General features: G+C 47.0%; 1 protein-coding gene across 1 annotated transcript in view; it reads left to right on the top strand.

Moving 5' to 3' along the window:
• Positions 1-22,495, top strand: part of EXOC4 (exocyst complex component 4) — a 290,233-nt gene extending 267,738 nt beyond the window's left edge. The window contains exon 18 of the mRNA XM_023918813.2: positions 21,225-22,495. Within this exon, the coding sequence (XP_023774581.1) occupies positions 21,225-21,462 (238 nt within the window). The 3' untranslated portion in view covers positions 21,463-22,495. The remainder of the gene's footprint in view (positions 1-21,224) is intronic.
• Positions 22,496-22,843: the final 348 nt, after the last annotated feature.

Genomic DNA, 22,843 nt, shown 5'->3' with positions numbered 1-22,843 from the left:
TCATTACTTCCCTCTTTTCTTTTGGGGTGTAATTCCGTGCTCTGGTCTGTTTGATTCTTTATTTCTTCAGATGATTCCTGAATGTTTAAGTGTTTATTACCCAGATTCTCCTTTTACATAAACAAGGCTCTGGTGCATCCAAGCCCTGCCCTGCTCACCTGAATTCACAATCACCCCAGCAAGGTTCTCACCTCACCCCAGGGACTCCACCCTACCCAGGTCTACTCAAACTATTAAATAAACATAACAGCTCCCCTCTAGAAGGCATAAAACAACATCAGGCTGGGATAAAAGTGATTTGTACCTCTGTGATACGGCTCAGGCAGGAATCTGTAAATGCTCTGAGCTGCGGTTAACTCTCACTTTTGCCTTTTTCAAGATAAAGTGGTTTTTCCATGGGCAGGAGCAGTGGCAGAGCTGATGGAGAAATCCTCCCTCCCCTGCTCTCCCTTCCCCCTGCACCTCCTGGGATAAATTCCCTCCCTGCTTCGCTTCTCCAGGGAATTGGAGGATCCTGGGTGGGACTGGAGACTCCCAACCCTGCCTGGATATTTCTGTGCCCATGGCACCAAGGGTTCAAGGAGCAATTAGCCACAATTAACAATTAGTGCATCACTCTCCATGCATTCAATCTGAATTCTGGAACAGGTCCTTTTCTCAAAGTGAACCTGTTGGAGAACGAGTTTATAAGAAAGACCAGACCAGTTGAGAAAGGACAAAACATTTTTTAAGGTTTTCCTGAGCGTTGTGATTTTGATTTTGCTTTTATTTTTCAATTCTGATATGGTTTTCAAGGCTTTTTAGAGGCCTCAGAGAACACTGGGCATCTCCTTTCTTCTCTGCTCAGTACTTCAGGCAGTAGAAATCCCAGCCAGGGAAGCTGGAAGGGGAAGCCCTTTCTCCTCTGAAGCCAAAATCACCTGGAGGACTCTCAGCAAACCCAAGTAACATTTGTTGGTCCTGGTGAGGCTCTTGTTGCTTAAACCCCATTTTTCCAGAGCTCTGTCACCCACAGGTGACAACAGCAGCATTTGCTGCTTTGGGAGCAGTCCCGTGGCAAGAGGGAAAATGTGTTTTAAATGAGTTTTGCTTTAAGATTCTCAGTTCAAGGCAGGGAAAGTCTCAGCAGAGCAACACAGAGCACGTTTCCATTGAAAAAAAAATTAAATTTCCAATCGGTGTGAGGAGTTTTTTCCACCAGGAGAAAGGCTGGTTCTGACTGCTGAGGTGTCACAAAGGATTTGTAGCATTTGCTAAATTTCCTGCAAATATTAATAGGTTTTTCGTTCCTGTGTGTGTTCAGTATCTAGGCCAGCAGAAATGCAGGAGGTTGTTGGGGCTTCCACTGCTTTATTAAGGAAAAAGCAGGATTTTCTCCTTGTGGAATATCCAAGAATGTGCTGCAAAGTCCAGGACTGAGCATGACTTCCAAACACCTCCAAATTTCCAAAGTTTCACACCCGTAATTAGATTTATGGCATGAAAGGAATGAAAGCTTCAGATTTGAATTCCTACTCAGGTCCTTTCCCTTGTGCCTTCTTTCCTCCTCTCCCTCTATCCCCACCCAAAATTTCTCTGGGTTTTTATGAAGATTTCATCAGAAGTGGTCACAAAGGGTGAGGATTCTGCTTCAGACTCACCCTTAAATAAAAAATCACTGGAAAGAAAGCGCCGTTTTCTGAGTCGTACGAGTGTTTAAAATTGAGTGTTCTGGAGAGTGAGCTGAGGTGGCTGCAAGGGGAACAGAGAGAGCAGGGATGAAATGGGAACATTTTCTCTAACAAGTGTCACTGTGACCTGGGAAATGAAGCTTTCTGAGCAGTGCTGTCATTGTCCCTGGGTCTCAGTGTCCCCCCTGCCTCTGGAATCCAGAGGTGTCTCCACAGCTGGGAGTTGTTTGGAGCTTTCCCTGTGCTGCCATTCCAGTTGTTCCCATGGCCACTCCTTCTGCAGGGACCAGGATTCCTGCAGGAATCTTTTCCTGCTGTTGAGGACATTTCCAGGGATATTGGCTGGGAGATTTCCAGGGATATTGGCTGGAGGTGTCCCCACAGCAGGGACATTGGCAGTGCCGGTGGATCCCCGGGGAAATGGGCTGGGGAGAAGCCATCAGAGCTCCACTTGGTCCTGGTTTGGCCATCAATAAACCCAAATCATGGACTCACAGCACCATGGAAGTTGGAAAAGATTCCTAAGACCATCAAATCCAAGCTGTGGCCAACCCCTTTGTCCTCCACTGAGTGCCACATCCAGGAGTTCCTTGGCCACCTCCAAGGATGGGGGCTCCAGACCTCCCTGGGCAGCCCCTGCCAATGTTTAACAACCCTCATGGAGAAGGAATTTTCCCTGAAATCCACCCTGAGGCTCCCCTGGCCCAGCCTGAGGCCGTTCCCTCTCCTCCTGTCCCTGTTCCTGGGAGCAGAGCCCGACCCCCCCGGCTGTCCCCTCCTGGCAGGGAGTTGTGCAGAGCCAGAAATTCCTCCTGATCCCCCTTTTCTCCAGGCTGAGCCTCTTTCCAGCTCCCTCAGCCTCTCCTGGGGCTCCAGACCCTTCCCAGCTCCATTCCCTTCCCTGGACACACTCCAGCCCCTCAATGGGTCTGGGCAATGCTCCCGTTACTCAAAACCCATCTTTATTCCAAGGCCAGGTTGGACGGGCTTGGAGCACCCTGCGATAGTGGAAGATGTCCCTGCCCATGGCAGGGGGTGGCACTGGATGATCCTTAAAGTCCCTTCTCTCCCAAAGCATTCCACGATTCCATGATCCTGTGAAAGGGGAGGATGGCAGGGTTTAGAATGGAGGATGCAGCTGGAGCTGAGCTTTTGTCAAACCCACCCCAAACCCTGCATCACTGCTGGCTTGGGGAGCAGGGCTGCGTTGCCAGGTTTGGATCCTGGGCACTCGGGGCTCCTGTCCTGACAGGCTGGGCAGTTTTTTGTTCGATTATCCCCAGATTTCTGCTGTTCCCTGCTGCAGGAATGAGCAGTGACCTGCTGCCATCTACTGGGAGCTGCCGAGGGAAAGGGAAGCAGTTAAACATCCCCGTGCTCTGGAGGAAGACTTTTCACTGCCAAATCTTATTTCTCTGTCTGATTTTACTCTTGATAAATATCATGGTTGTGCCTGGGTGCCCAGGTTCCCTGAGGGTGGAGCTGATGGAGGGAATCTTCCTCTGAGAGCCATCTCTGAGCTCGATTTGTGTATGGAGAGCACCAGATCCAGCAAATCCTGACCTGGATCCCTTTGTTCAGAGTCAGGAGTCTCTGCAGAGCTCCTGTGATGCTCCCCTGCCATCTCTGGGTGAGTGAAGTATCTCAGATGTTCTCCTTGGGGCTGCCCTCAAGCCAGGACTAAATTTGGGGTGAAGATCATTCAGTTTGAGTAAACCCCACATTAGCTGAGTAACCAGCACGTTCTAATCCCCCCACTTCACAGCCCGAGCTGTGAAAGGTAAAAATCCCCAAATCTTCACAGTCTGGATCCCAGGAATTCCCTTCCCTTCAGGGGATGAGGGACAGAAGAGGCTCTGGGGGAAAAGCTTCCCTTTGCTGACAGTGTGGGAAAGTTGTGTTGTCTCCATCAGAGACTGGACTCCTGTGTCTGGAGCACGCCCTCGTTTGGGCTCGCAGCTTTTAATTAGCAAAGCTGCTTTAGTTTTCAATTAAAGACTCGGTTATACAACAAAATCCGTATTTTCCTTCCCTTTCTTTTTCCGCCTTGTTTGCTCCCCCCTGTAGTTTCCGCTGAGCTTTGATCTCAGTGCGGGTTTAATTAGCTGTAATTAGTGGTTTCACCGCATTAACCAAAACTCCCCATCGCAGAGGATTAAAAACCACCCCTCAGCTTGATGCCCTCGTCCTCACCTTCCTCCTTCTGCTACCCCAGGGGGATTTAGGGGATCAGAGGGTCCCTGTAGGGCCCTTCCCCAGACGGGCACTGCCCCTGCATCCCAAAGATCCACCTTTTTATGGGATCATCAAAACTCCCCGGAGCAAATCACCCACCCCTGGATTTCATTCCCAGTGGAACCTGCAGCTGTTTTAGGATGGCACCAGTTGGTTCCTTCACAGCATTCCCTGGACCATTTCTTGGGGTGTCTCCGTGTTTTGGGAGATGATGGAAGTGTTTAGGTTGGAAAAGCCCTCTAAGATCGGGAAATCCAGCTGTTCCCCCAGCACTGCCCAGGCCACCAGTGCCCTTGTCCCCAAGTGCCACGTGGATTTTAAATCCTTCCAGAGATGGGGACTCCAGCACTGCCCTGGACAGCCCTTTCCATGAGGGAATTTTCCCTGAAATCCACCCTGAGGCTCCCCTGGCCCAGCCTGAGGCTGTTCCCTCTCCTTCTGTCCCTGTTCCTGGGAGCAGAGTCCGACCCCCTGGCTGTCCCCTCCTGGCAGGGAGTTGTGCAGAGCCAGAAATTCCCCCTGATTTCCCTTTTCTCCAGCCTGAGCCCCTTTCCCAGCTCCCCCAGCCTCTCCTGGGGCTCCAGACCCTTCCCCAGATCCTTTGGCCTTTTCAGCCAAGCGCCTGCTCCAGGTTTCCCAAACTTTCAGCTTTTCCAGTCCTTCACAAGCTCCTGGAAGCTGTGGCGTGCCCAAGTTCTTTGCTGCAACTTCCTAGCTCCCAGCACAGGATTGGCGAGGAGATTTTGGAATATTTTGGGAGCTGTGACTCTGCCCTGAGGAAACCCCTCTCTTCTCCATGGATGTGCCCAGTCCTTCTCCTCAGGGCTGCTCTCAAATATTCCTCAAGGACAACCCTCGAGGCTTTACACCCCGTAGCAACCCCAGAGTAACCAGATCAGCGGCTAAATTCACACAGCAGTTCCTCTAGCCCTGAACACACTGGATGTGGGAAGTCACGGAGCATCCCCAATCCATGGGGAGCGCTCCAAGTGCCAGAGGGAAGCATCTGGAAAGATCAGCAGGCTCTGGAAGGCACCAGTGCTGCTCAGCCTTTCCAGTGTTGACTCAGTGTTTTATTTTGATCAGGCTTCTCAGCCCTTCCCGGAGGCGCTTTTAATCTTCGCTCTGTAACCTTTAAAGAGAGAGGTTTTCGTGGCCTGTGCAATGATTTTCATTGCCTGGACGGGGATGTCTGAGCTGCTCCGAGTAAAGAGATTAATTCAATTTTCCTAAACTGGAAATGGACTGAAAAACTGAGAGGCTTCATTGACTTTTCCTCGCTCGGTTTGTGGCGTGTTAGAGAAACAATCAATGGGGGTGAACTTCTCAGCCAGCAGAAACCTGGCGTTCCCATTTCCAGGGAAGCGGCTGGGGAAGATGGGAATAAACACTTTTAAGAAGTCTGTTCTGGCCAGAGCACGTTCCTCCTCTGCCTTAAAACCATCAGGATATATTCTCCTGGAAATGAATTACAAACAAATCCCTCATTTATCCCCGAGGTGACAGTCTTTTGCTGATATGTGCTTTCTGGAGACTAATAAGTTTTGAATGTCGGTGAGGAGGGGGGGGGGGGGGTAAAATCAAAGTAATTACTTTGTGTTCCCAAGCTCCTTATTTGTGTAGGTGCCTGTGTGTTTATCTCCCTCTGTCATGCTGCATTGCTAATGGTAATTAAAGGCAAGGGATTTTTCTTGCTGGAAGTTTTTCTTCTTATTTTCCACCTTTAGTGATTTTGGCCTCGGTGATGATGCTTTGCCACCGGCCAGTTACTTGTGGAAGTGCTTTAATAGAAGGTCTGAGTTCAGGAAACTCTGCTTGTCCAGCTGGAATTGGATCATTTTGTTTCTCCAGGCCTGTGGAATGTGAATGGGCATTGTTTTCTTCAGCCCAGGATTTGAGGTGTCAGTCCTGGTGGCCGCTGTCACCTCTGGTGGCTCTGGGAAATCGTCAATGCTTGCTTTATTTGCACAGAATTTGGTTTGTGGGTGATGGCAGCAAAAATATGGAGCAAATCCACGGGGTCCATGGTGGGCAGTGGGATGGGATGGGCTCCCCACGGGCTCTGGATCCTTGGGAAACCCACCCAGGACACATTGGATAGGGCTCAGGGGGTGGGACAAGGAGCTCTGCTGGGTTCCCAGACTTGCAGGGGCCTTCAGTTCTCCACAGGAAACGTGGAAAATGTTTTGTTGGGAAGAGGTTTTGGCTGGGAAGAGGCCCCAGGGCTTTCCCCACAGTTCCCCCCAAGCTGCAGAGTCTTAGACCAGGTCTAAAGTCTGGATCAGGAGACCAAAACTGCAGTTCCAGATGGTGTCCAGATTCTGATAAGCTTTTCATCCCAGAGGAATACGAGGATGAGTGTGAAAGCTCATTTTTAGGTCCAGGTAAAGCCTCTGTGTATGTGTGGTGGATCCACCGCTGGCTTTAGCAGGATTTTGTGTGCACAGAGAGCAGCTTTTATTTGTGTGCTTGCTCTAAAACTTCCATTGGAACATTCCAGCAAATCCTGTCCTCTCTGTCCAGTCCAAGGAGCTTCCCCTGATTCGCTGCACTTCCACAGCTGCAGGCTCTGGAAATCTCATGGAGCATCACACGAGGGTTGGGCTGGAGACACGGATGGATGCAGGGATGGAAATGTGATCCAGCAGAACTCCAGGCGAGGAAAAAGAGGGAATTCCATTGGTTTTCCTTAATTAAAGGGGATTTTTTGCTTTAGAGTAGCAAAGAGTGGCACATCCCAGCACAAGGAACAGGCTTCAGTGGATCATCTTCGTTTGGAATCAGGGAATCACGTGGGTTGGAAAAGCCTTCTGAGATCATCGAGCCAAATCCTTTACCTGTCACTGCCAAGGCCACCACTGCCCCTGTCCCCAGGTGCCACATCCACATGGCTTTGAAATCCCTCCAGGGATGGGGACTCCACCAGGGCTGGAAAACTTCTGGGGAAGAAACTTCCCCTGATACCAAACTTAAACCTCTCCTGGAACCTGAGGTTGTTCCCTTTCGTTTTGTCAGCTTGGGAGAAGAGCCCAACCCTCAGACTGAGTTTGGGCAAACATCCAGAGCCATCCCATGGGAACAGATCCCGCTGTGAGTGCACGGGAATGTGAACCCCATGTCTGAGCTCTCCCATAAGACTTTGGATCTCCTATTGGGGTTAGAAACTGCTTTTTCCTCCCATGCTTAAAGGCGGGTTCTGTGCTGGATCCTGTTCTGGGAGGTTCTGATGAAATTCCCAACAAGCAGCTTTAAGGGAAAGGGCAGATTTTTAAGCAAGGAATTTGTGCGACACACACACAAAAAAAGAAATTATTGGGAAAAAAAATAAATAAAAGGAAAAACCATCAAGTGTGTCGTGAGCAGCCATCCCAGGCATTTGTCTGCAGCTGAAGGAAAGGTAAATATTGGATTGTCAGCTGGAGATGCATCTCTATTGCCCGGCTCCCACCTGCAAATGGCAGCAATTAGGAAAATGTCCTGCCTTTTTCACAGGAGGCAGCATCTTCCCAGCAGGAGCCCCACAGCCGGAGGGGTCCTGGAGGAGCAGATGGCTTTGCCCTGGCACTCAGATCTCATTAGGAGCCCTCAGACCCCGATATCAGCTCGGGAATTACCGATCCCAGCGCTGGCTGATGGTGCTGGAGCCACTGCAGTCAAACCTGCCTCTCTGTCTCTGAATCAGACTGAGAGGAGTGGAGCTTTCCCACCTGGGAAATGTGTCCCTTGGGAGGGCTGGGAATGGGCAGGGAATGGCTGGGAGGGAGGGAAATGTCGCTGTGGGGACACAGAGGGACAGCGAGGATGTGGCCAGGTCGGGCTGCAGGGATTGTGAGGGGAGAGAAGGGAAAGGGGGAAAGGGGAAATGGGAAATGGGAAGGGGAAAGGGGAAAGGGGGAAGGGGGAAAGAGAAAGGAAAAAGGGGGAAAAAGGGGGAAAAGTGGGAAAGGTGGAAGGAAAGGGAAAGGGAAAGGGAAAGGGAAAGGGAAAGGGAAAGGGAAAGGGAAAGGGAAAGGGAAAGGGAAAGGGAAAGGGAAAGGGAAAGGGAAAGGGAAAGGGAAAGGGAAAGGGAAAGGGAAAGGGAAAGGGAAAGGGAAAGGGAAATGTCCCAGGGTCAATTCAAGGGAGAGAAATGTCCCAGGGCCAATTCCTGGTGGGACAGAGTAGGGAAAAGGAAAACTGAGGAAAGGACAGGAGTAGCAGATCTGAGAGGAGCAACCACGACAGCATTGGGGTAGAGCAGGGATGGCCTCAGGTGTAGCCCAGGAACAGCAGGGAGGTTTAGATTGGATTTAGGAACATTTTTTTTCCCCAGAAAGGGTTATAAAGCACTGGCACAGCTGCCCAGGGCAGTGGTGGAGTCACCATCCCTGGAAGAGTTCAAAACCATGTGGATGTGGCAGCTGGGGATAAGGGTCAGTGGTGACCATGGTGGTGAAATGGTTGCACTGGACACTCGGATTTCCATTTCCTCTATAGTTAATTACTCTTTAATCAACAAGATCTTTAATTCATTGACTTTTGGCTTGAAGGTTTTAGCCAGCTCAGAGCTGGTGGTGAGTCCTGATGCAAAGCCACACGTTCAGCTGGTGAACATAAACAATCCTAAATAATCCTAAATAAGGATTTCCACCAGCTGCATTCTGCAACCAGGAGTTTCATCCTTCTGCAGAGGTTCCATAGGGATGTGCAGGTCATTCCAAGATCTGTAACATTCCCAGCTGTCACTTCGTATCTTCAGGGTTTATTCCCTTTGGCCAAAGAAAGTCCCAGGATGATTTTTTTCCACCTTTCGAATGCTGAGAGCTGGGGGTGCTACTGCTGGGGGCACCTGGGGACCTTCCTTTGTCAGCGGGGCTGAAGGACTGATGATTACAGGGGGAATTTGCCCTCATGCCAGGGAATGTTCCCAACTGTCAGCCATCTCCTGGCTCTGGGATCAAGGAATCCTGGGATGGTTTGGGTTGGAAGGGACCTCAAAGCCCATCCAGTTCCATCCCCTGCCGTGGACAGGGACACCTTCCTCTATCTCAGGGTGCTCCAAGTGCCTCAGCACCCTCACAATAAACCCTTTCCTCCTAAAATCTAATCCAAATCTCACCTCTTTTAGTTTAAAACTCTCCTTTTCTCCTGTCACTATCTGTGGCCTGGGTAAAAAGTTGCTTTCCATATAATTTTTTTTTTTTTTTTTTAAATTAATTCTTATTAAGGATTTAAGGCTGCAAAAAGTTTGGGATGTAACCAAGATTTTATGGGCTCCATGGGGTCAGCTGGGGACAAGAAGCCACTCAGCATTTTCTAACCCGTGGAGGAACAGCTCCACATCATCTTCTTCCCTCCCCTGCTCCCCTTTCCTCCCTCTTCAGCTGTGCAGCAACATCTTATTTGGGGGATTCAGCCGCCCCCGCAGCATTCCCCAGGAGCTTTCCTGGGAAAGGCAGGATCCATCCAAGCTGGATTTTGGTGTGATTGCTATAATTACCCTCTGACTTCCACCCTCGAGTGAGATGAGACGGCCCAAAAGGAGAGCTGTGATTTTTGCAGTTAAAAAAACCAACAAAACCAACAAATAAACTGAGAAATTATTCTTGAAGTGCCAAAGGCGAGAGGCTCCGGGGCAGGAATGAGCGGGGAATGCAGATCAGGCAATGCCATCTATCCAAGGTGGAGCCTCTGCTGGGGCTGACATTAAAAATTCCGACTCAAATGCGGGAAACATGGAGTGAAGGAGGTGAATTATTGATGGAGAGCAGGGATTACCATATCTGACAGATGGAGACTGTCTGAGAACATTTTGCAGAGTGGCATCTGCACCGCGCCTGATTGGCGTCCCTGAACTTTCGCGCGTCAGATGTCGAATATCAACACACAAACTCTGATGTAGCAATTAAATCTGTCCTCTAATGAACCTGGGCCTCGCAGCCAGGAGAAATCCACACACTTAGGTAAAGTCCAAATGCCTCAATTCTTATTTTTGAGGGATATATTTAAGTAATTAAATCCAGAGCACTGCACTGAAGACACGCACGTATGATGTCGACATTCGGATATATTCAGGAAATTATGCGCAATGGATCACATCTTACTTTTACTGAAGGCTGTAAAGCTCCCCTTGTATTTTATAATTTGTATTGCAGATTTGAGCTCAAATAACACAGAGAAGCTCTAAAATTCAGCTGCCACCTCACGTCACAGAGGTGCATTAACACCTCTCTCTCAAGCACACGTAAAAGTCATAGATCAGACACGGATTCCACGTTGTCACGTGTGGAAAAACAAAGAGGAGAAGGACAGAAGTGAAAATAAGAGCAAGTTTGAAGCTTTGGTGGGGAAGAGCTTAGACTGGGAAGAAGCAAGATATAAAATATTATTTTTCTAACAGGATTCAATGCCTTCGGATCCCAGGTTGTTTTCCTAAGCCCAGCCTAATGTGGGAAATGGGTGAATTTTTCTGCCATCTGTTAAAAGTGGGGCGCTGGGGGAAATTCAGTTTTCCTTCATGATTTTGGGAATCATCAGGGAGATGTGCTTTTAGCCCCTGGAAGGGCTTTCAGGGATGGAATCTGGAAGGTTACTCAAGGAGCATCAGTATTAGGAAAAATCTCTTCAGCCAAAGGGTTGCCCAGTGTAGGGCTGGAATATCCATCCCTGGAGGGATTTAAATCCATGTGGATGTGACATTTGGGGACATGGCCAGTGGTGGCCTTAGCAGTGGACTGGATGATATTAAAGGGCTTTTCCAAGCTGGAAGTTCCATGATTCCATGGTTCTGTGGGGTGGCTGTTGCTGGATTGGATCCATGCCATTGGACACACAAGGAGCTTCCCTCTGGCCCTGTAATCACAGAAGGGATGAGGTTGGAGGGGACCACGGTGGGGTCACTGGTCCTTCTCACCCTCCAAGCAGCCTTTGAGAGAGCAGAGAAACTCTGGACACGGTGTCTCCAAAGCACCTCGGGAAATTCTCAAATGGGAATTGCCAGAGGTTGATAAATTAATAAATGACTACGGGAGACTCCAGGTTCAGCTCTGCCAGCAGAGTCCTTTGGAGAGCCTCGAGGTTTTGTGCAGTTGAAGGTGCGTTCCTGGGAGGAGATGAAAAGCAGTTCAGAGAAACGCTGTACTTTTGATGGCTCTGAACTACTCCACCATCCAGAAGCAGTGCAGGGATTCTCTTCTCACTCTGTGGGGACCAGTTTTGTTTCCAAGGAGCCGCTGTTGCGCTGCAGTGGAGTCTGTCCATAAAAAGTGACGAGCAAAGGGATGCAACTCCAAGATATTCCATGAGGAAAACCTGTTTTTTCCATGCAGTGGAGAGTGGAGATAGAAACCCCATGTACTCTGGGTTTACCCTGCACTGACATTGCTTTGATAATATTTTCATTTCAAATGCTCAGATTTGTGCTGTTTGGCAAAAAAAATATTGTAGTGAAGCTCTGTTGGATGAAAAAGTCGGGATAATTGGAGCTGAACCCAGCAGGAATGGCCAGAAGAGGCCACAGCTGTGCTGTAAACAGCAGTGTGGGAGCTGCTTTGTTAGCGGTGCTGGGTTTCAATCCCTCTAAATACGACTTTTGCCCTCAAAATGATAGAGAGGGAAAAGCAATTTCAAGCAAAAATGCTGGAAATGAGCAACAGCCGCCCATAAAAACCTGCGGTGTCAAACCTGGAGGTTTCCAAGCACTGGGAGAAGTGTTGAGAACTGGCAGAGTTGGGATGAAATGTTCCTCAGGCCAGTGGCCAGCACAGAAATCGAGGAGAAGAGGGTTGAAGCTCTTAATCCCTCATCCAGCAGATCCACAGCTCCATGCTGATGTCCACCACGTCTGGACATCTCAAATTGTGGCACTGAACCCATCCTGGTCTCTTTCTGTCCCATTTCTTCTCCTGGCTGGTGGCAGTTGATGTCCTTGAGGTCATGGTGGTGGTGGTAGCACTGTGGTGGGTCACTGGGCTGGGTTGGAGGCTGCTGCAGGGGTTTATTCCCTCCTGGTTTGGATAACTCCAAATAATGATAACAATATTAATATGTTTAATATAAATAATATATATAATAGATACAATAGATGCAATATATATAATTTATATAATATACATATAATACATGTATAATATATATCATATATCATATATATCATATACAGGATATAATACATAAATATTAGTATTAGTATTATTAGTATTACTAGTATTATTAGCATTATTAGTATTATTATATTATAATAATAACAGGACCATGAGGCAAGAGAATCCAAAAAATTTAACTCTTCCATGAAAAACATCAGTGTGATCAACAAAAAATTATAACAAATTAGATTTGGTGTCAGCTTGTCCACAGAAAAAAATCTCCATTCCTGAATTTTGGAAGCCACCACAGCATTCCAAGTAAATGAGCAAAGGTGACCAGAAAAATGTGGAGTTTTCAACAATTTGGGGCTGTTTGCCCAACCCCTGGGGAAGCTCCTGGGAAGCACCAGACCGTGACCTACTACAGGGGAACACGGAGTTGTGGAACCCAACCACAGCCTACTACAGGCAGCCGTGGAGCCGGTGAACTCAACACCAGCCACCACAGACAGACATTGACTTGTTGGACTCAGCCATAGTTACTACAGGTAAACTCTGACTTGATGGACCTGACTACAGCCAACTGCTGGACCCAAAACAGCTACTACAGACTTAATCCACTCAACCACAACTACTACAGACTTAACAGACCCAACACAACTACTACAGACTTAACAGATCCAAAACAACCACTACAGATACTGAGTTAACCACAACCCACCACAGACTGACACTGACTTCTTGGACCTGTCCACAACTACCACAGGCAAACATTGACTTGTTGGGATCAACCATATTTACTACAGGTGAACAGTGGCTTGATGGACCCAACCGTGGACCTTGATGGACCTACTACAGGCAGACACTGACTTGTGGAACACAACCACAACCTACTACAGGCTGAAAGTGACTTGTGGAACCCAAACACAACCTACTACAGGCTGACATTGACTTGTGGAACCCAAACACAGCCTACTTACTACAGGCTGATAGTGATTTGTGGAACTCAAACAACTTACTACAGGCTTACATTGACTTGAGAAACCCAAACACAACCTACTACAGGCTGACATTGACTTGAGGGCTCTGCTTGATCTCCTGCCCCAGTTCACTGCTCCATCCCCCTCAGGTAGAACCAATCGTATCCTTCGCCCATCGGCAGCTCCCAGCCGTTCCTGGTTTATCAAAGCTCAGCCGGCACCACTGAGCACCTCCCCGGCCACATCCAGTTCCACCTCACTTGATCCTAAATAAAGCTGGGGGGCTGCCATAGGAAGTGTTGTTCCCAAAGGGAAGCAAAAATTGTGGGATATTTTTGCTGACTGGAGCAATCTCTGCAGCACTTTCCGTGGAAGTGCTGACTCCCTCTTCTTTCAGGCTACATTCGTTTCCATGTTCCCTCCAATTTATGCATGAAGCAAGGGGGAAAAAAAATCCCTTAATATTCCTTATAAATGGCAGATGGTATAGATAATTTATTTTTTTTTTATTTTTACTGTATGCAGTAAAATGTAAATGTGTGTGGCTTATTTGCAAATGCTGGCATTAATAACCGATATTTAAACAGGTCAGATTAATGCTTTTACTGATCTATTAAAAAGATTCTTTTCCAATCATTTGCACACTCAAAATCAATTTTAATACCACATGTAAATTGAATTTAATTTTTTTTAATACAAAATTGCATTTATCTTCCTGAGCCATTAAATTTACTATTTAATATGTACTTTCCAGCTCACTTGGCTAGAATTTCATTGCGCTTTATCTGTATAAATTTAATTAGCCTTGATATCATCAGTATATTATAGAACTAATTAAAGATTTAGATAAGTGCTGAGGGTGCTTGTTTAATACCCTATAAAGTTCCATTTGGAGAGCAAGAATTTCCATCTTTCATTAGGATCAGCCAGTTTGGAGCTGCAAGGAGTGGCTCAGACATTGTTTTTTGAAGAATTATTTAATGGGCTTTAATGGATTTATCCTTCCTTTGAAAAGCTGTGTAATTGCTGTGTCTCACTGCGCGCTGGGAGGGGGCTCAGAGGTGTTCGGGGATGGGTTTAAGTGCTCCGTGCACGTGGGGATGCTCAGGGATCCCCATTCCCAGAATCCTGGGATTGTCGAGGTTGGAAAAGCCCTCCAAGGTCACGGAATCCAAGCTGTGCCCGGTGCCCACCTTGTCACCGGCCCAGAGCCCTGAGTGCCACATCCTTGGACACCTCCAGGGATGGGCCAAACCTCCCTGGGAAGTGTTTTCCAATGATTACCATCTTTTTCCCTGAGGAAATTCCTTCTAATCTCCGACCTGAGCCTCCCCTGAAGCTCCCCAGCAGGGCAGCGTTGTCCAAGCCATGAACCCCAGGAGGAAGGGAAAAGGAAATAAGGAAATATTAACGAGAAAATGATAGAAAAGGCAGATAAACATCAGGATAAAAAGGAGGAAGGAAAACAGGAGAGAGCTTGGGGAAGGGTGGTGATGTTCTGCACGCCCCTTACCTTTCCCCTTGCTAATTAATTCTGCGTTTAAGGGGTGATTTCTCATCTGTGTTTGACAAAAAGCTCTGCACTGGTGACAAACCCAGTGACAGAGCTGCACGTGGCACCCAAAGGTGTTGGCTGGGGGGTTTCTATCCAAAATGGTTTAATCTGTATGAAACGGAACCCCCAGGTGAGCTGATTTGTATGTAGGGCTTCACGCGCCGTCTCTGCGGTTTAAACTTTAAAAGAGAAAATAATTGGATTTTCTAACGAGGTTGTCTCTAATTAGAAGGCTGCGCTTGTGCCCTTTTGAACAAATACACTTGTTTTTCTTGCCTGGCTCTGCACCTGATCAGAGCCCTGTGTGGGTACTGAGCAAGGGGTGAGGGCTTCCTATCTCTGGTACTTTTTCCTGCCTTGGATAAATTACTTAATTTTAATTATTCTTCCAGCTTTTTAAAAATCCCCAATATTATCCTTCCATTCCTTGATTATTTATTAAAGGCTGTGATTTACACAGCTACCACTGTACTCCAAATTCACTTTTATTTCTTCTTCTCGTGCTTTGTTTTCTTTCCCAAATCGTTTCCCATCTTGGAAATCTGCAGTTTTAGGTTTTTAAGTGGGCTTTTTTTAATGTTTTCGTGGTAGCACAGCCCCAGAACCATTTGTGCCTCCTGCCCCAAATCGTGCCACGTGTGGTGATGGGGCAGCTGCTTCCAAGGGGATGAGCATGGAGAAGGTGGAGATCACAGTGACAGGAACATTTCTGGCCTCATTTTGGGGGTTTTTCAGTCCATGGTGTTGGAGTCTGGGACACAGAGTGTGTGCTCTTGTCTCTGATGGCTCTGAGATCCAGGAGAGCACTGAATTTCATACAACATGAAATTTATGAGCGTTTTTTCATGGTGATACATGAAAATAACTGTTAAAGTTAGATAGAAAAGCTAAAAATGTGCGTAAATTAGAGAGTTTTCTTAAGTCATTGGGTGAAAAAGTTAAAGTTTAGAGCTTAAACTAGTTTAGAAAATAGAAGACAAGATGGAGGATTTAAGGTGTCTCTTTTCCTTCTTCCTTCTTCTTCATTTTCTTCTTCCTGAGGTTTTTGGGTAATAGCAGGTGATTGGATAGGAAATGTCACAGTGCAGCACACAGGTATTGGGTCACTAAGAAAAATAATTTACGTGTCTATTGTTAATTGGATAAGAATGAGGAGTATAAAGATAAAAGAACTGCGTAGTTTGAGGCCATTTTGTGCCATCAGAGCCAAAGTGAGCCAGGTTATGGTGAATTAAGCTTGTGCAGAAAGTCTGGAGAGACCTGCCAAGTTTTGTGATAACATCCTAATAAACACAAGAGAAACAAGATCCTAACGAGCTCTGGAGTTTTCTTCTGACCCAGAGAACTGAGATAAACAGAACTCCCCGTGAGGGAGGATCCCAAAGGAGCTCAGCTCAGAGGAGACTGAGAAATCCAAACGTGCAAGAAGTGCAGCAGAATCAAAACAGAAAAAAGTTACTCATGGAGCCATGTGGGGACTTCTTCCTCACCCCAGACACGCAGAAGTGTCCAGGTCTTGGTGTGGTGTCCGGGAGGATCTGAGGTTGACCTGAACAGCAAAACCATCTCTGATCTGAACTCCCCTAAAGCACTTCGGGTTCTTCAGGAGGCACAGAAGGAACATTCCTGTTGTTGTCCCCAGAACTGCTCCACATCGATTGAAAATCGAGGCAGAAACACAAAGAGAAGTCAATCAGGATTTCCATTCCCTCGTGGAATGGTGTCCTGAGGGCGGTGTCCCTTATTTTAGGGTCGTAGCTGCAGTTTAGGATGAGCCGTGGTTGGAAAGTGGAATTGGATCCATCCCTGGAAGCGTCCAAGGCCAGGTTAGATGGGGCTTGGAGCAACCTGGGATAGAGAAGGTGTCCTGGTTGGAATCAGAAGATCTTTAAGGTCCCTTCCAACCCAAACCATTTGTGATTCCATGAAAAGCCGTGATGCAGCTGCCACCCCCCATCCCTGTTTTCCATCTCATCATCAGAAGCTCTGGAGATGGAACCAGCAGCTCCCGTATTTGCAGGTTTTTGATTTAAAATGCTGCTCACTGACGCCTGTGTGCAAACATCCCCACAGCCTTCACGAGGTGCAGAAATTACAGTAATTGCTGCTTTACCTGGGTTTTCCTTCGGTGTTCTGAGCTTTCAAAATTGGCTTTGCAAACTCCTGGCTGGAACTCGTCTCTCCTGCCCCATCTCTAGTGCCCTATAACCATCCTCAGCTCTTCTCCACGCCCACCTCTAATAACTCCAAAGGGAAAAATGCCACATGGGATTTTCTTCTTGGTCAAGCCAGGCCTGAAATTCCATTTTTTCTGCATTACTTGACTGAAGTCACCAAATCACCTAATTCATGCTGGGGTTTTTTTTTGTTTGGTTGGTTGGTTGATTGGGGTTTTTTTTTGTTTTTGTTTGTTCTCACTCATTCCCCTCTGTATTTAAATGTCATGGTTCCACCATGATCTTCAAATGTTAAAACAGAGCGATTTTATAACCACAGCTTTGGTCTTTTTTATCATCTTCTGTTTCTTGCTTGTCCTGTCTGGTGGCTTTTCAGCATTTGGGTTGGAAGGGACCTTAAAGACCATCCAGTGTCACCCCCAGCGTGGGCAGGGACACCTCCCACTATCCCAGGGCACTCCAGCCTGGCCTTGGACACTTCCAAGGATCTGGGGGCAGCCACAGCTTCTCTGGGAATTCTATTCCAAGGCCTCCCTACCCTCATCATAAAATCTTCCTTCTATCCTGCCTCCCTCTCCCCTCATTTAGTTTTGGTCCAGATTTTCCTACTGAGTGCTTCCTACTTAACCTTTTTGACTTTCCCATTAGAGCAGCAATTTCAGGTGCTGCCAAAGCGCCTCCCCAGTCCCCCAAAAGAGAGGGAGATCAGGGTCAGAATTTATATTTCTCCTTTTTTTTGGTTCCCTTTGGCTAATTCAGCGCCCAGACTGGAATTCCTGCTTGGAGAATCCATTCCTGCCTAATGCAGAGCAAGCCCCCAGCTACAGCAGGAAGGGATAATTAAAGTGGGATCCTTCATTCTGAAATCTCACACCAAGGTCCTCCTGTGAAGAAGAGATCAAGTCATTCTCAGGGAAATCAGGATTTCATTTGGAATTCACCTGGCCACCTTTTGAAAACTTTTTTTTTTCCGGGGTTAGAGGTGAAGATTAGCATTTAAATGGAGAATGGTATTAATAGCCCTCAGAGGAGCTGGGCTCATCCTGATTGCCTTTCCCGATATTTTTTTTTTTCCCCTAAATGAGAAAGCTTCTTAATTTTTATTCTCTTTCTCCAAGAAGAGAGTTCAAGAGACCATTTTTTTAATATGGATATCTATAGATATATAACCTCAAAATGCCTCCTTGCAGGATGGGTTCGTGGTCGGAAATTTGCTGTTTTCTTTCAAAAGTGCTGCTTAAAACCCAACAAAACAAACCAGTTTGGGGGGTCAGGTGGATTCTGCACTTCTGTTTTGCCCGTGGGATGTTCCTTCCTGCAGCTGGGAACCATTTCCATCCCATTAAAGGGATGTTTAACCTTCCCTGTCTGCTCTTAGCACAGAGCTGTTCCTTGTGTTGTGGTGGATCTTCCAGGGGAAATTCCAGATGGATAAAGGGAGCACAGAGAGTTCAGGTTTGTATTATTTGCTCTTAGGTTTGTCCAAAAAATGCCCCAAAAAATTCAAGGCAGCTTTGGATCCATTCCCATTGCCAGTGGTCAGAGGAACAGGCCATGGGTGTCTTGGTCGGGATGTGAGTTATTCACATGAAAAATGCATTTTATTTCTTAAAAATTAACAAATCTTTGTCATCCAAACCATCAAAATTAATTAATTTCCCTGTACGAGCAGGATATTAATGATTTGGGGTCCCTCAGGCAGTCCTTCACTCCTCATTCCCCAAAATACACCATCAGCACTGGAGCTGGATGCCAGTGGAGAAGTTTTTTCACCATCCTGAAGGAGCTGAAGGCTTGGAGCAGATAAATTCCCTTGTGGAGAGCAGCTGTTATTCCGTAGGAATTCGGGAGAGCTTCTCCCTAAGAACCTGTTTGTGGTTTTGGGTGTAAAATCTCTTAACCTTTTTGACTTTCCCATTAGAGCAGCAATTCCGGGTGCTGTCAAAGCGCCTCCCCAATCCCCCAAAAGAGAGGGAGATCAGGGTCAGAATTTATATTTCTCCCTTTTTTTGGTTCCCTTTGGCTAATTCAGCGCCCAGACTGGAATTCCTGCTTGGAGAATCCATTCCTGTCTAATACAGATCAGCCCAGCAGCACCACAAATAACTGAGAGTAAACATGGAAATAAAAGGATTTCTCTGTTGGGATGAGTCCCTGGGATGCTTTGTTCCCATCAGCTTCATTCCCACAATCCTGGAATGGGTTGGGTCCGAAGGGGCCTCCAAAATCATCCAGTTCCACCCCTGCCATGGCCAGGAACATTTTCCATCATCCCAGGCTGCTCCAAGTCCTGTATTTGGACACTTCCTGGGATCCAGGGGAGGGAAGTTTTGCTCCAAGCCACAGGATCTATGGCCTTCCCATGGAGACAGAGCACCTTAAAGGGAAAAAAAGGCAAAAAATAACTAAATCTGCACTAAAACCAATCACTGGACACAGCCTCATCTCCTCACATCTCCTTCCTTCCTCATTTGTCCTAAATCTGGGCTTACTAAAGAATTCCTGTACCTCACAAGCATGGGATTCATCTGTCACTCTTCTCAGGATCAGATTATTTTTTAATTAAAAATTTCCTCTAAAATAAAAAGGGGAGCAGGCAAGGCAGCAGGGAAGGAGCACAAGGTGTGCATTTTTAATTGGGTGCAATTAAAAACCTGCCGCTCTGGCGTGGCAGCGCCTGCGGCCAAGCCCGATTTGCATGAGTAATTATTCACTCCATTACAGAGTCTGCTCAACTTTGCCTTCCTTGTCTTTGAAAGTATTAATAAATATTGATCAGACACTCTCCTGTTTGCCTTCGCCCAAACAGCTGTGATGGACTCAGCCTCTGATGTTATCAAATAATGAAATATGAAAGAGGGAGTGGGACGAGCCCTCTTGTTCTGTGATTTTTTATTTAGGCTCTTCATTTTCCTTTCACAAGTGTGTTTGTCCCTGCCATTATAAACCCTCTTTTGATTATCAAGAGGTGGCTGAGGAAAGCGAGTTGTAAAAGGATGGAGGGAATAAATAAATGGAGGACAGGTGAGGGGAAATCTGCTCCGTGGAATGCTGGCCAACTGCTTTGTGTTTTTAAAGTTGAGGTTTAAAACCAAGGAAAATAATTAAAAGTTATCAAAACAAAGTTTATCATCTGACAAATAGGTTAATAAATAATTGTATGGGATTGGCAAACGTAAGCAGAGAACAAGTTTAGTTCCCCAGTATTTCTTTTGGCTTTAATGTGGACGTGGCCATGCACAGGGAAGCTGATTTACCCTTCCCAGATCACCAGCCTGGGCAGGAAAAGCTTCCAGGGCTCAGCCATGGGATATCTGGAGAAAGGGGGAGAAGTGAGATCATAGCAGGGCTGGAACTGGATGGGCTTTAAGGACTCTTCCAACCCAAACCATTCTCTGAGCCTCAATAAAGGGCATTTCTGGCACTTTGAGAGCAGCCCACGTTGGGCACAGGGTGTCCAGAGCAGATCCCTGGAAGTGCCCAAGGCCAGGTTGGAGCACCCTGGGACAGTGGGAAGTCCATGGCAGGGAGTAGAACAAGAGCTTTAAGATCCCTTCGAACCCAAACCATTGTGGGATTTCAGATTGATGTTCAGCAGGAAGATGTCTGTGCTTCATTCAGCTTTCTCTGCTCGTGGCACTGCTGAATGAAAGCAGCAGCCGACAGAATTCTGCAAAAGCCAAGGTCTGGGCCATCATCAAGCACCACAATTAACCAGGGTGCAAGGATTCATGGAATTCTGCAAAAGCCAAGGTCTGGGCCATCATCAAGCACCACAATTAATTAACCAGGGTGCAAGGATTCATGGAATTCTGCAAAAGCCAAGGTCTGGGCCATCATCAAGCACCACAATTAATTAACCAGTGTTGTTGGACAGTTCAGTCTCTTCAGGGCTGACCTCTTTTGGGATGCTCTCTCACGGAGAGTTTCCCTTATCTCAGTTCTGGTTTAGGAAGGATACTCCAAAGGCTCCTTAGGCTTTTGTTTCTCGTGTTTATTAATATATAATTAAAAGACTTGGCAGACCTTCCTCAAATTTTCTGCTCAAGTTCAACTCACCATTGCTTGGCTCAAATTGGCCTCAAATTTGAGGTAAAAGGTAAAAAATGGCCTCAAAATACGCAGCTCCTTTATACTCATTTTTATCCAATTAACAATAGACACGTAAATTATTTTTCTTAGTGACCCAATGACCCATCACCTGTGTGCTGCACTGTGACATTTTCTATCAAATCAGCTGCTACCCAAAAACCTCTAGAAGAAGAAGAAAGAAGAAGGACAAGAGATAACACCCTAAATCTTCCATCTTGTCTTCTCTTCTCTAAACTAGTTTAAACTCTAAACTTTAATTTTTTCACCCAGTGACTTAAGAAAACTCTCTAATTTTCACACTCGCACTTTTAGTTTTTTATTTAACTTTAACAGTGTTTTTCATGGTGTTATATAAAATTCAGTATTTTCTTGGATGTCAGAGCCAGGTATCAGAGACAAGGGCACGCTCTGTGCCTCAGACTCCAACAACCAGGGTGTTTTTCTCCTTCCAGGCAGTACTACGAGATGCTCTACAACACAGCAGACGAGCTGCTGAACCTGGTGGTGGACCAGGGCGTGAAGTACACGGAGCTGGAGTACATCTACGCCCTGAACCTGCTGCACCGCAGCCAGACGGGCGTGGGGGACCAAACCACGCAGAACATGAGGCTGCAGCGCCTCAAGGAGATCATCTGTGAGCAGGCTGCCATCAAACAGGCCACCAAGGACAAGAAAATCACCACTGTGTGACCCCCTCTGCCACCCACGTCACCCGCAGCTGGCACCTCCCAAGTTTCTTTTTTTTTGTTGTTGTTTTTTTCTTATTTTTCCCCTGTTTAAATCAAATTAAAAGTGGAAATCTCCTGGCCATTGTGGTGAGGAGGGAAATGCCGCTCGAGATTTGGGGTTGGGGTGGTTTGGATGTGTTTCCACGTAAAGCTTTTTTAATGTTCTCCCAAAAGTGATTCCACAGCAGGAGCCCTGGTGGGGTTTGGGGTGGGATATTCGGCTTTTCTCCGCTGCTGCTGCTTTGCCTTGAGATGTAAATGGAGCTGTGGGGTGGGAAAAGGGAAAATTGGGTCTTGGAAGTTCAGACCACACCAAATGATCAGCACCCTGCCAGTCAACCCGTGTTGATCACACATGGGATCTTGATGTTTTGGAGATCTTTTTTTGGAGCTCTGCTGTCTCCAAGCTGTACCCACGTGAAGTTTTCTGCTGTTTCCACCGCTAAAAGATGCGATTGTTTATTCCTTCAGGTGGTGATGAGCCAGTTCTCCACGTGGGAGGTAACACGGGACCATTTGTTTCCACTTCTCCTCTTTCATTATCCCGGAGCCATCTGGCGCCAGCTCCTGCAGCGCCGGGTGGATGCAGGAGAAAATTGCCAGTATAAAATAACAAAACAAAACTTCCTTTTCTTGTTCTGAGTATTATCTTTGAGCCCTCCCCCCAGCTCCAGGGATATTTTGTGGCTGTCACCTGACACACTGGAAGGACAGGCAGGGTTGTGCAGCTCAGCACCAATGATCAGCAAAGGGCAGGAGGGCACCAAACCCAGGGGCTGAGGCACACCCAGGGCACCAATCCTGCCCTGCCTTGACTCTCTAAATCCATCTGGAAAAAGGTTCCTGACTCCTCCAAAATCAGAATCCACTGCACTTGTATTTGCTGAGAAAACTGGGGACCCAGCTGGTTTTCCTGTGCTGAGAAAGGTTCTCTCTGAGCTGTAGGTGCTTTGTGTTCAACCCTGAAATTGCAGAATTAAAGGATGTTCAAAGGCTGTGGTGGTTTGTCTGGCTGTTTTTAAAAACTGTCATTCCTGAGGTGTTTAAAAGATTCCTTTCCAGGCCCAAATTCAGTGTTCTCCAAGGCTCCATTAGTGTGGAAACGATTTTCTGAGCCATTCACTCCAACCCTCAGCTACCACAGACCAACTCAAGACCCTTCTCACCACCCAGGTAAGAAGCAGAGCCCATCAGTTCTTGTTAGGAATTTTCTGAGGGGTTTTTTCCCTCATTTTTTTCATAATCCAAATTATTCTCAATTGGCCATCAACTGCAGGAATTCCTCCCTTTCCCTGATGGGTTTGTGGGAGGGTGGAGAATTCCGTGAGGGATGGTGATGGGGA

This window comes from Cyanistes caeruleus, chromosome 4, assembly GCF_971803275.1.
Source record: "Cyanistes caeruleus chromosome 4, bCyaCae1.hap1.1, whole genome shotgun sequence".
NCBI lineage: Eukaryota > Metazoa > Chordata > Aves > Passeriformes > Paridae > Cyanistes > Cyanistes caeruleus.
Note: the sequence above shows the minus strand (reverse complement) of the source record. Positions and strands in the feature narration are given on the sequence as shown.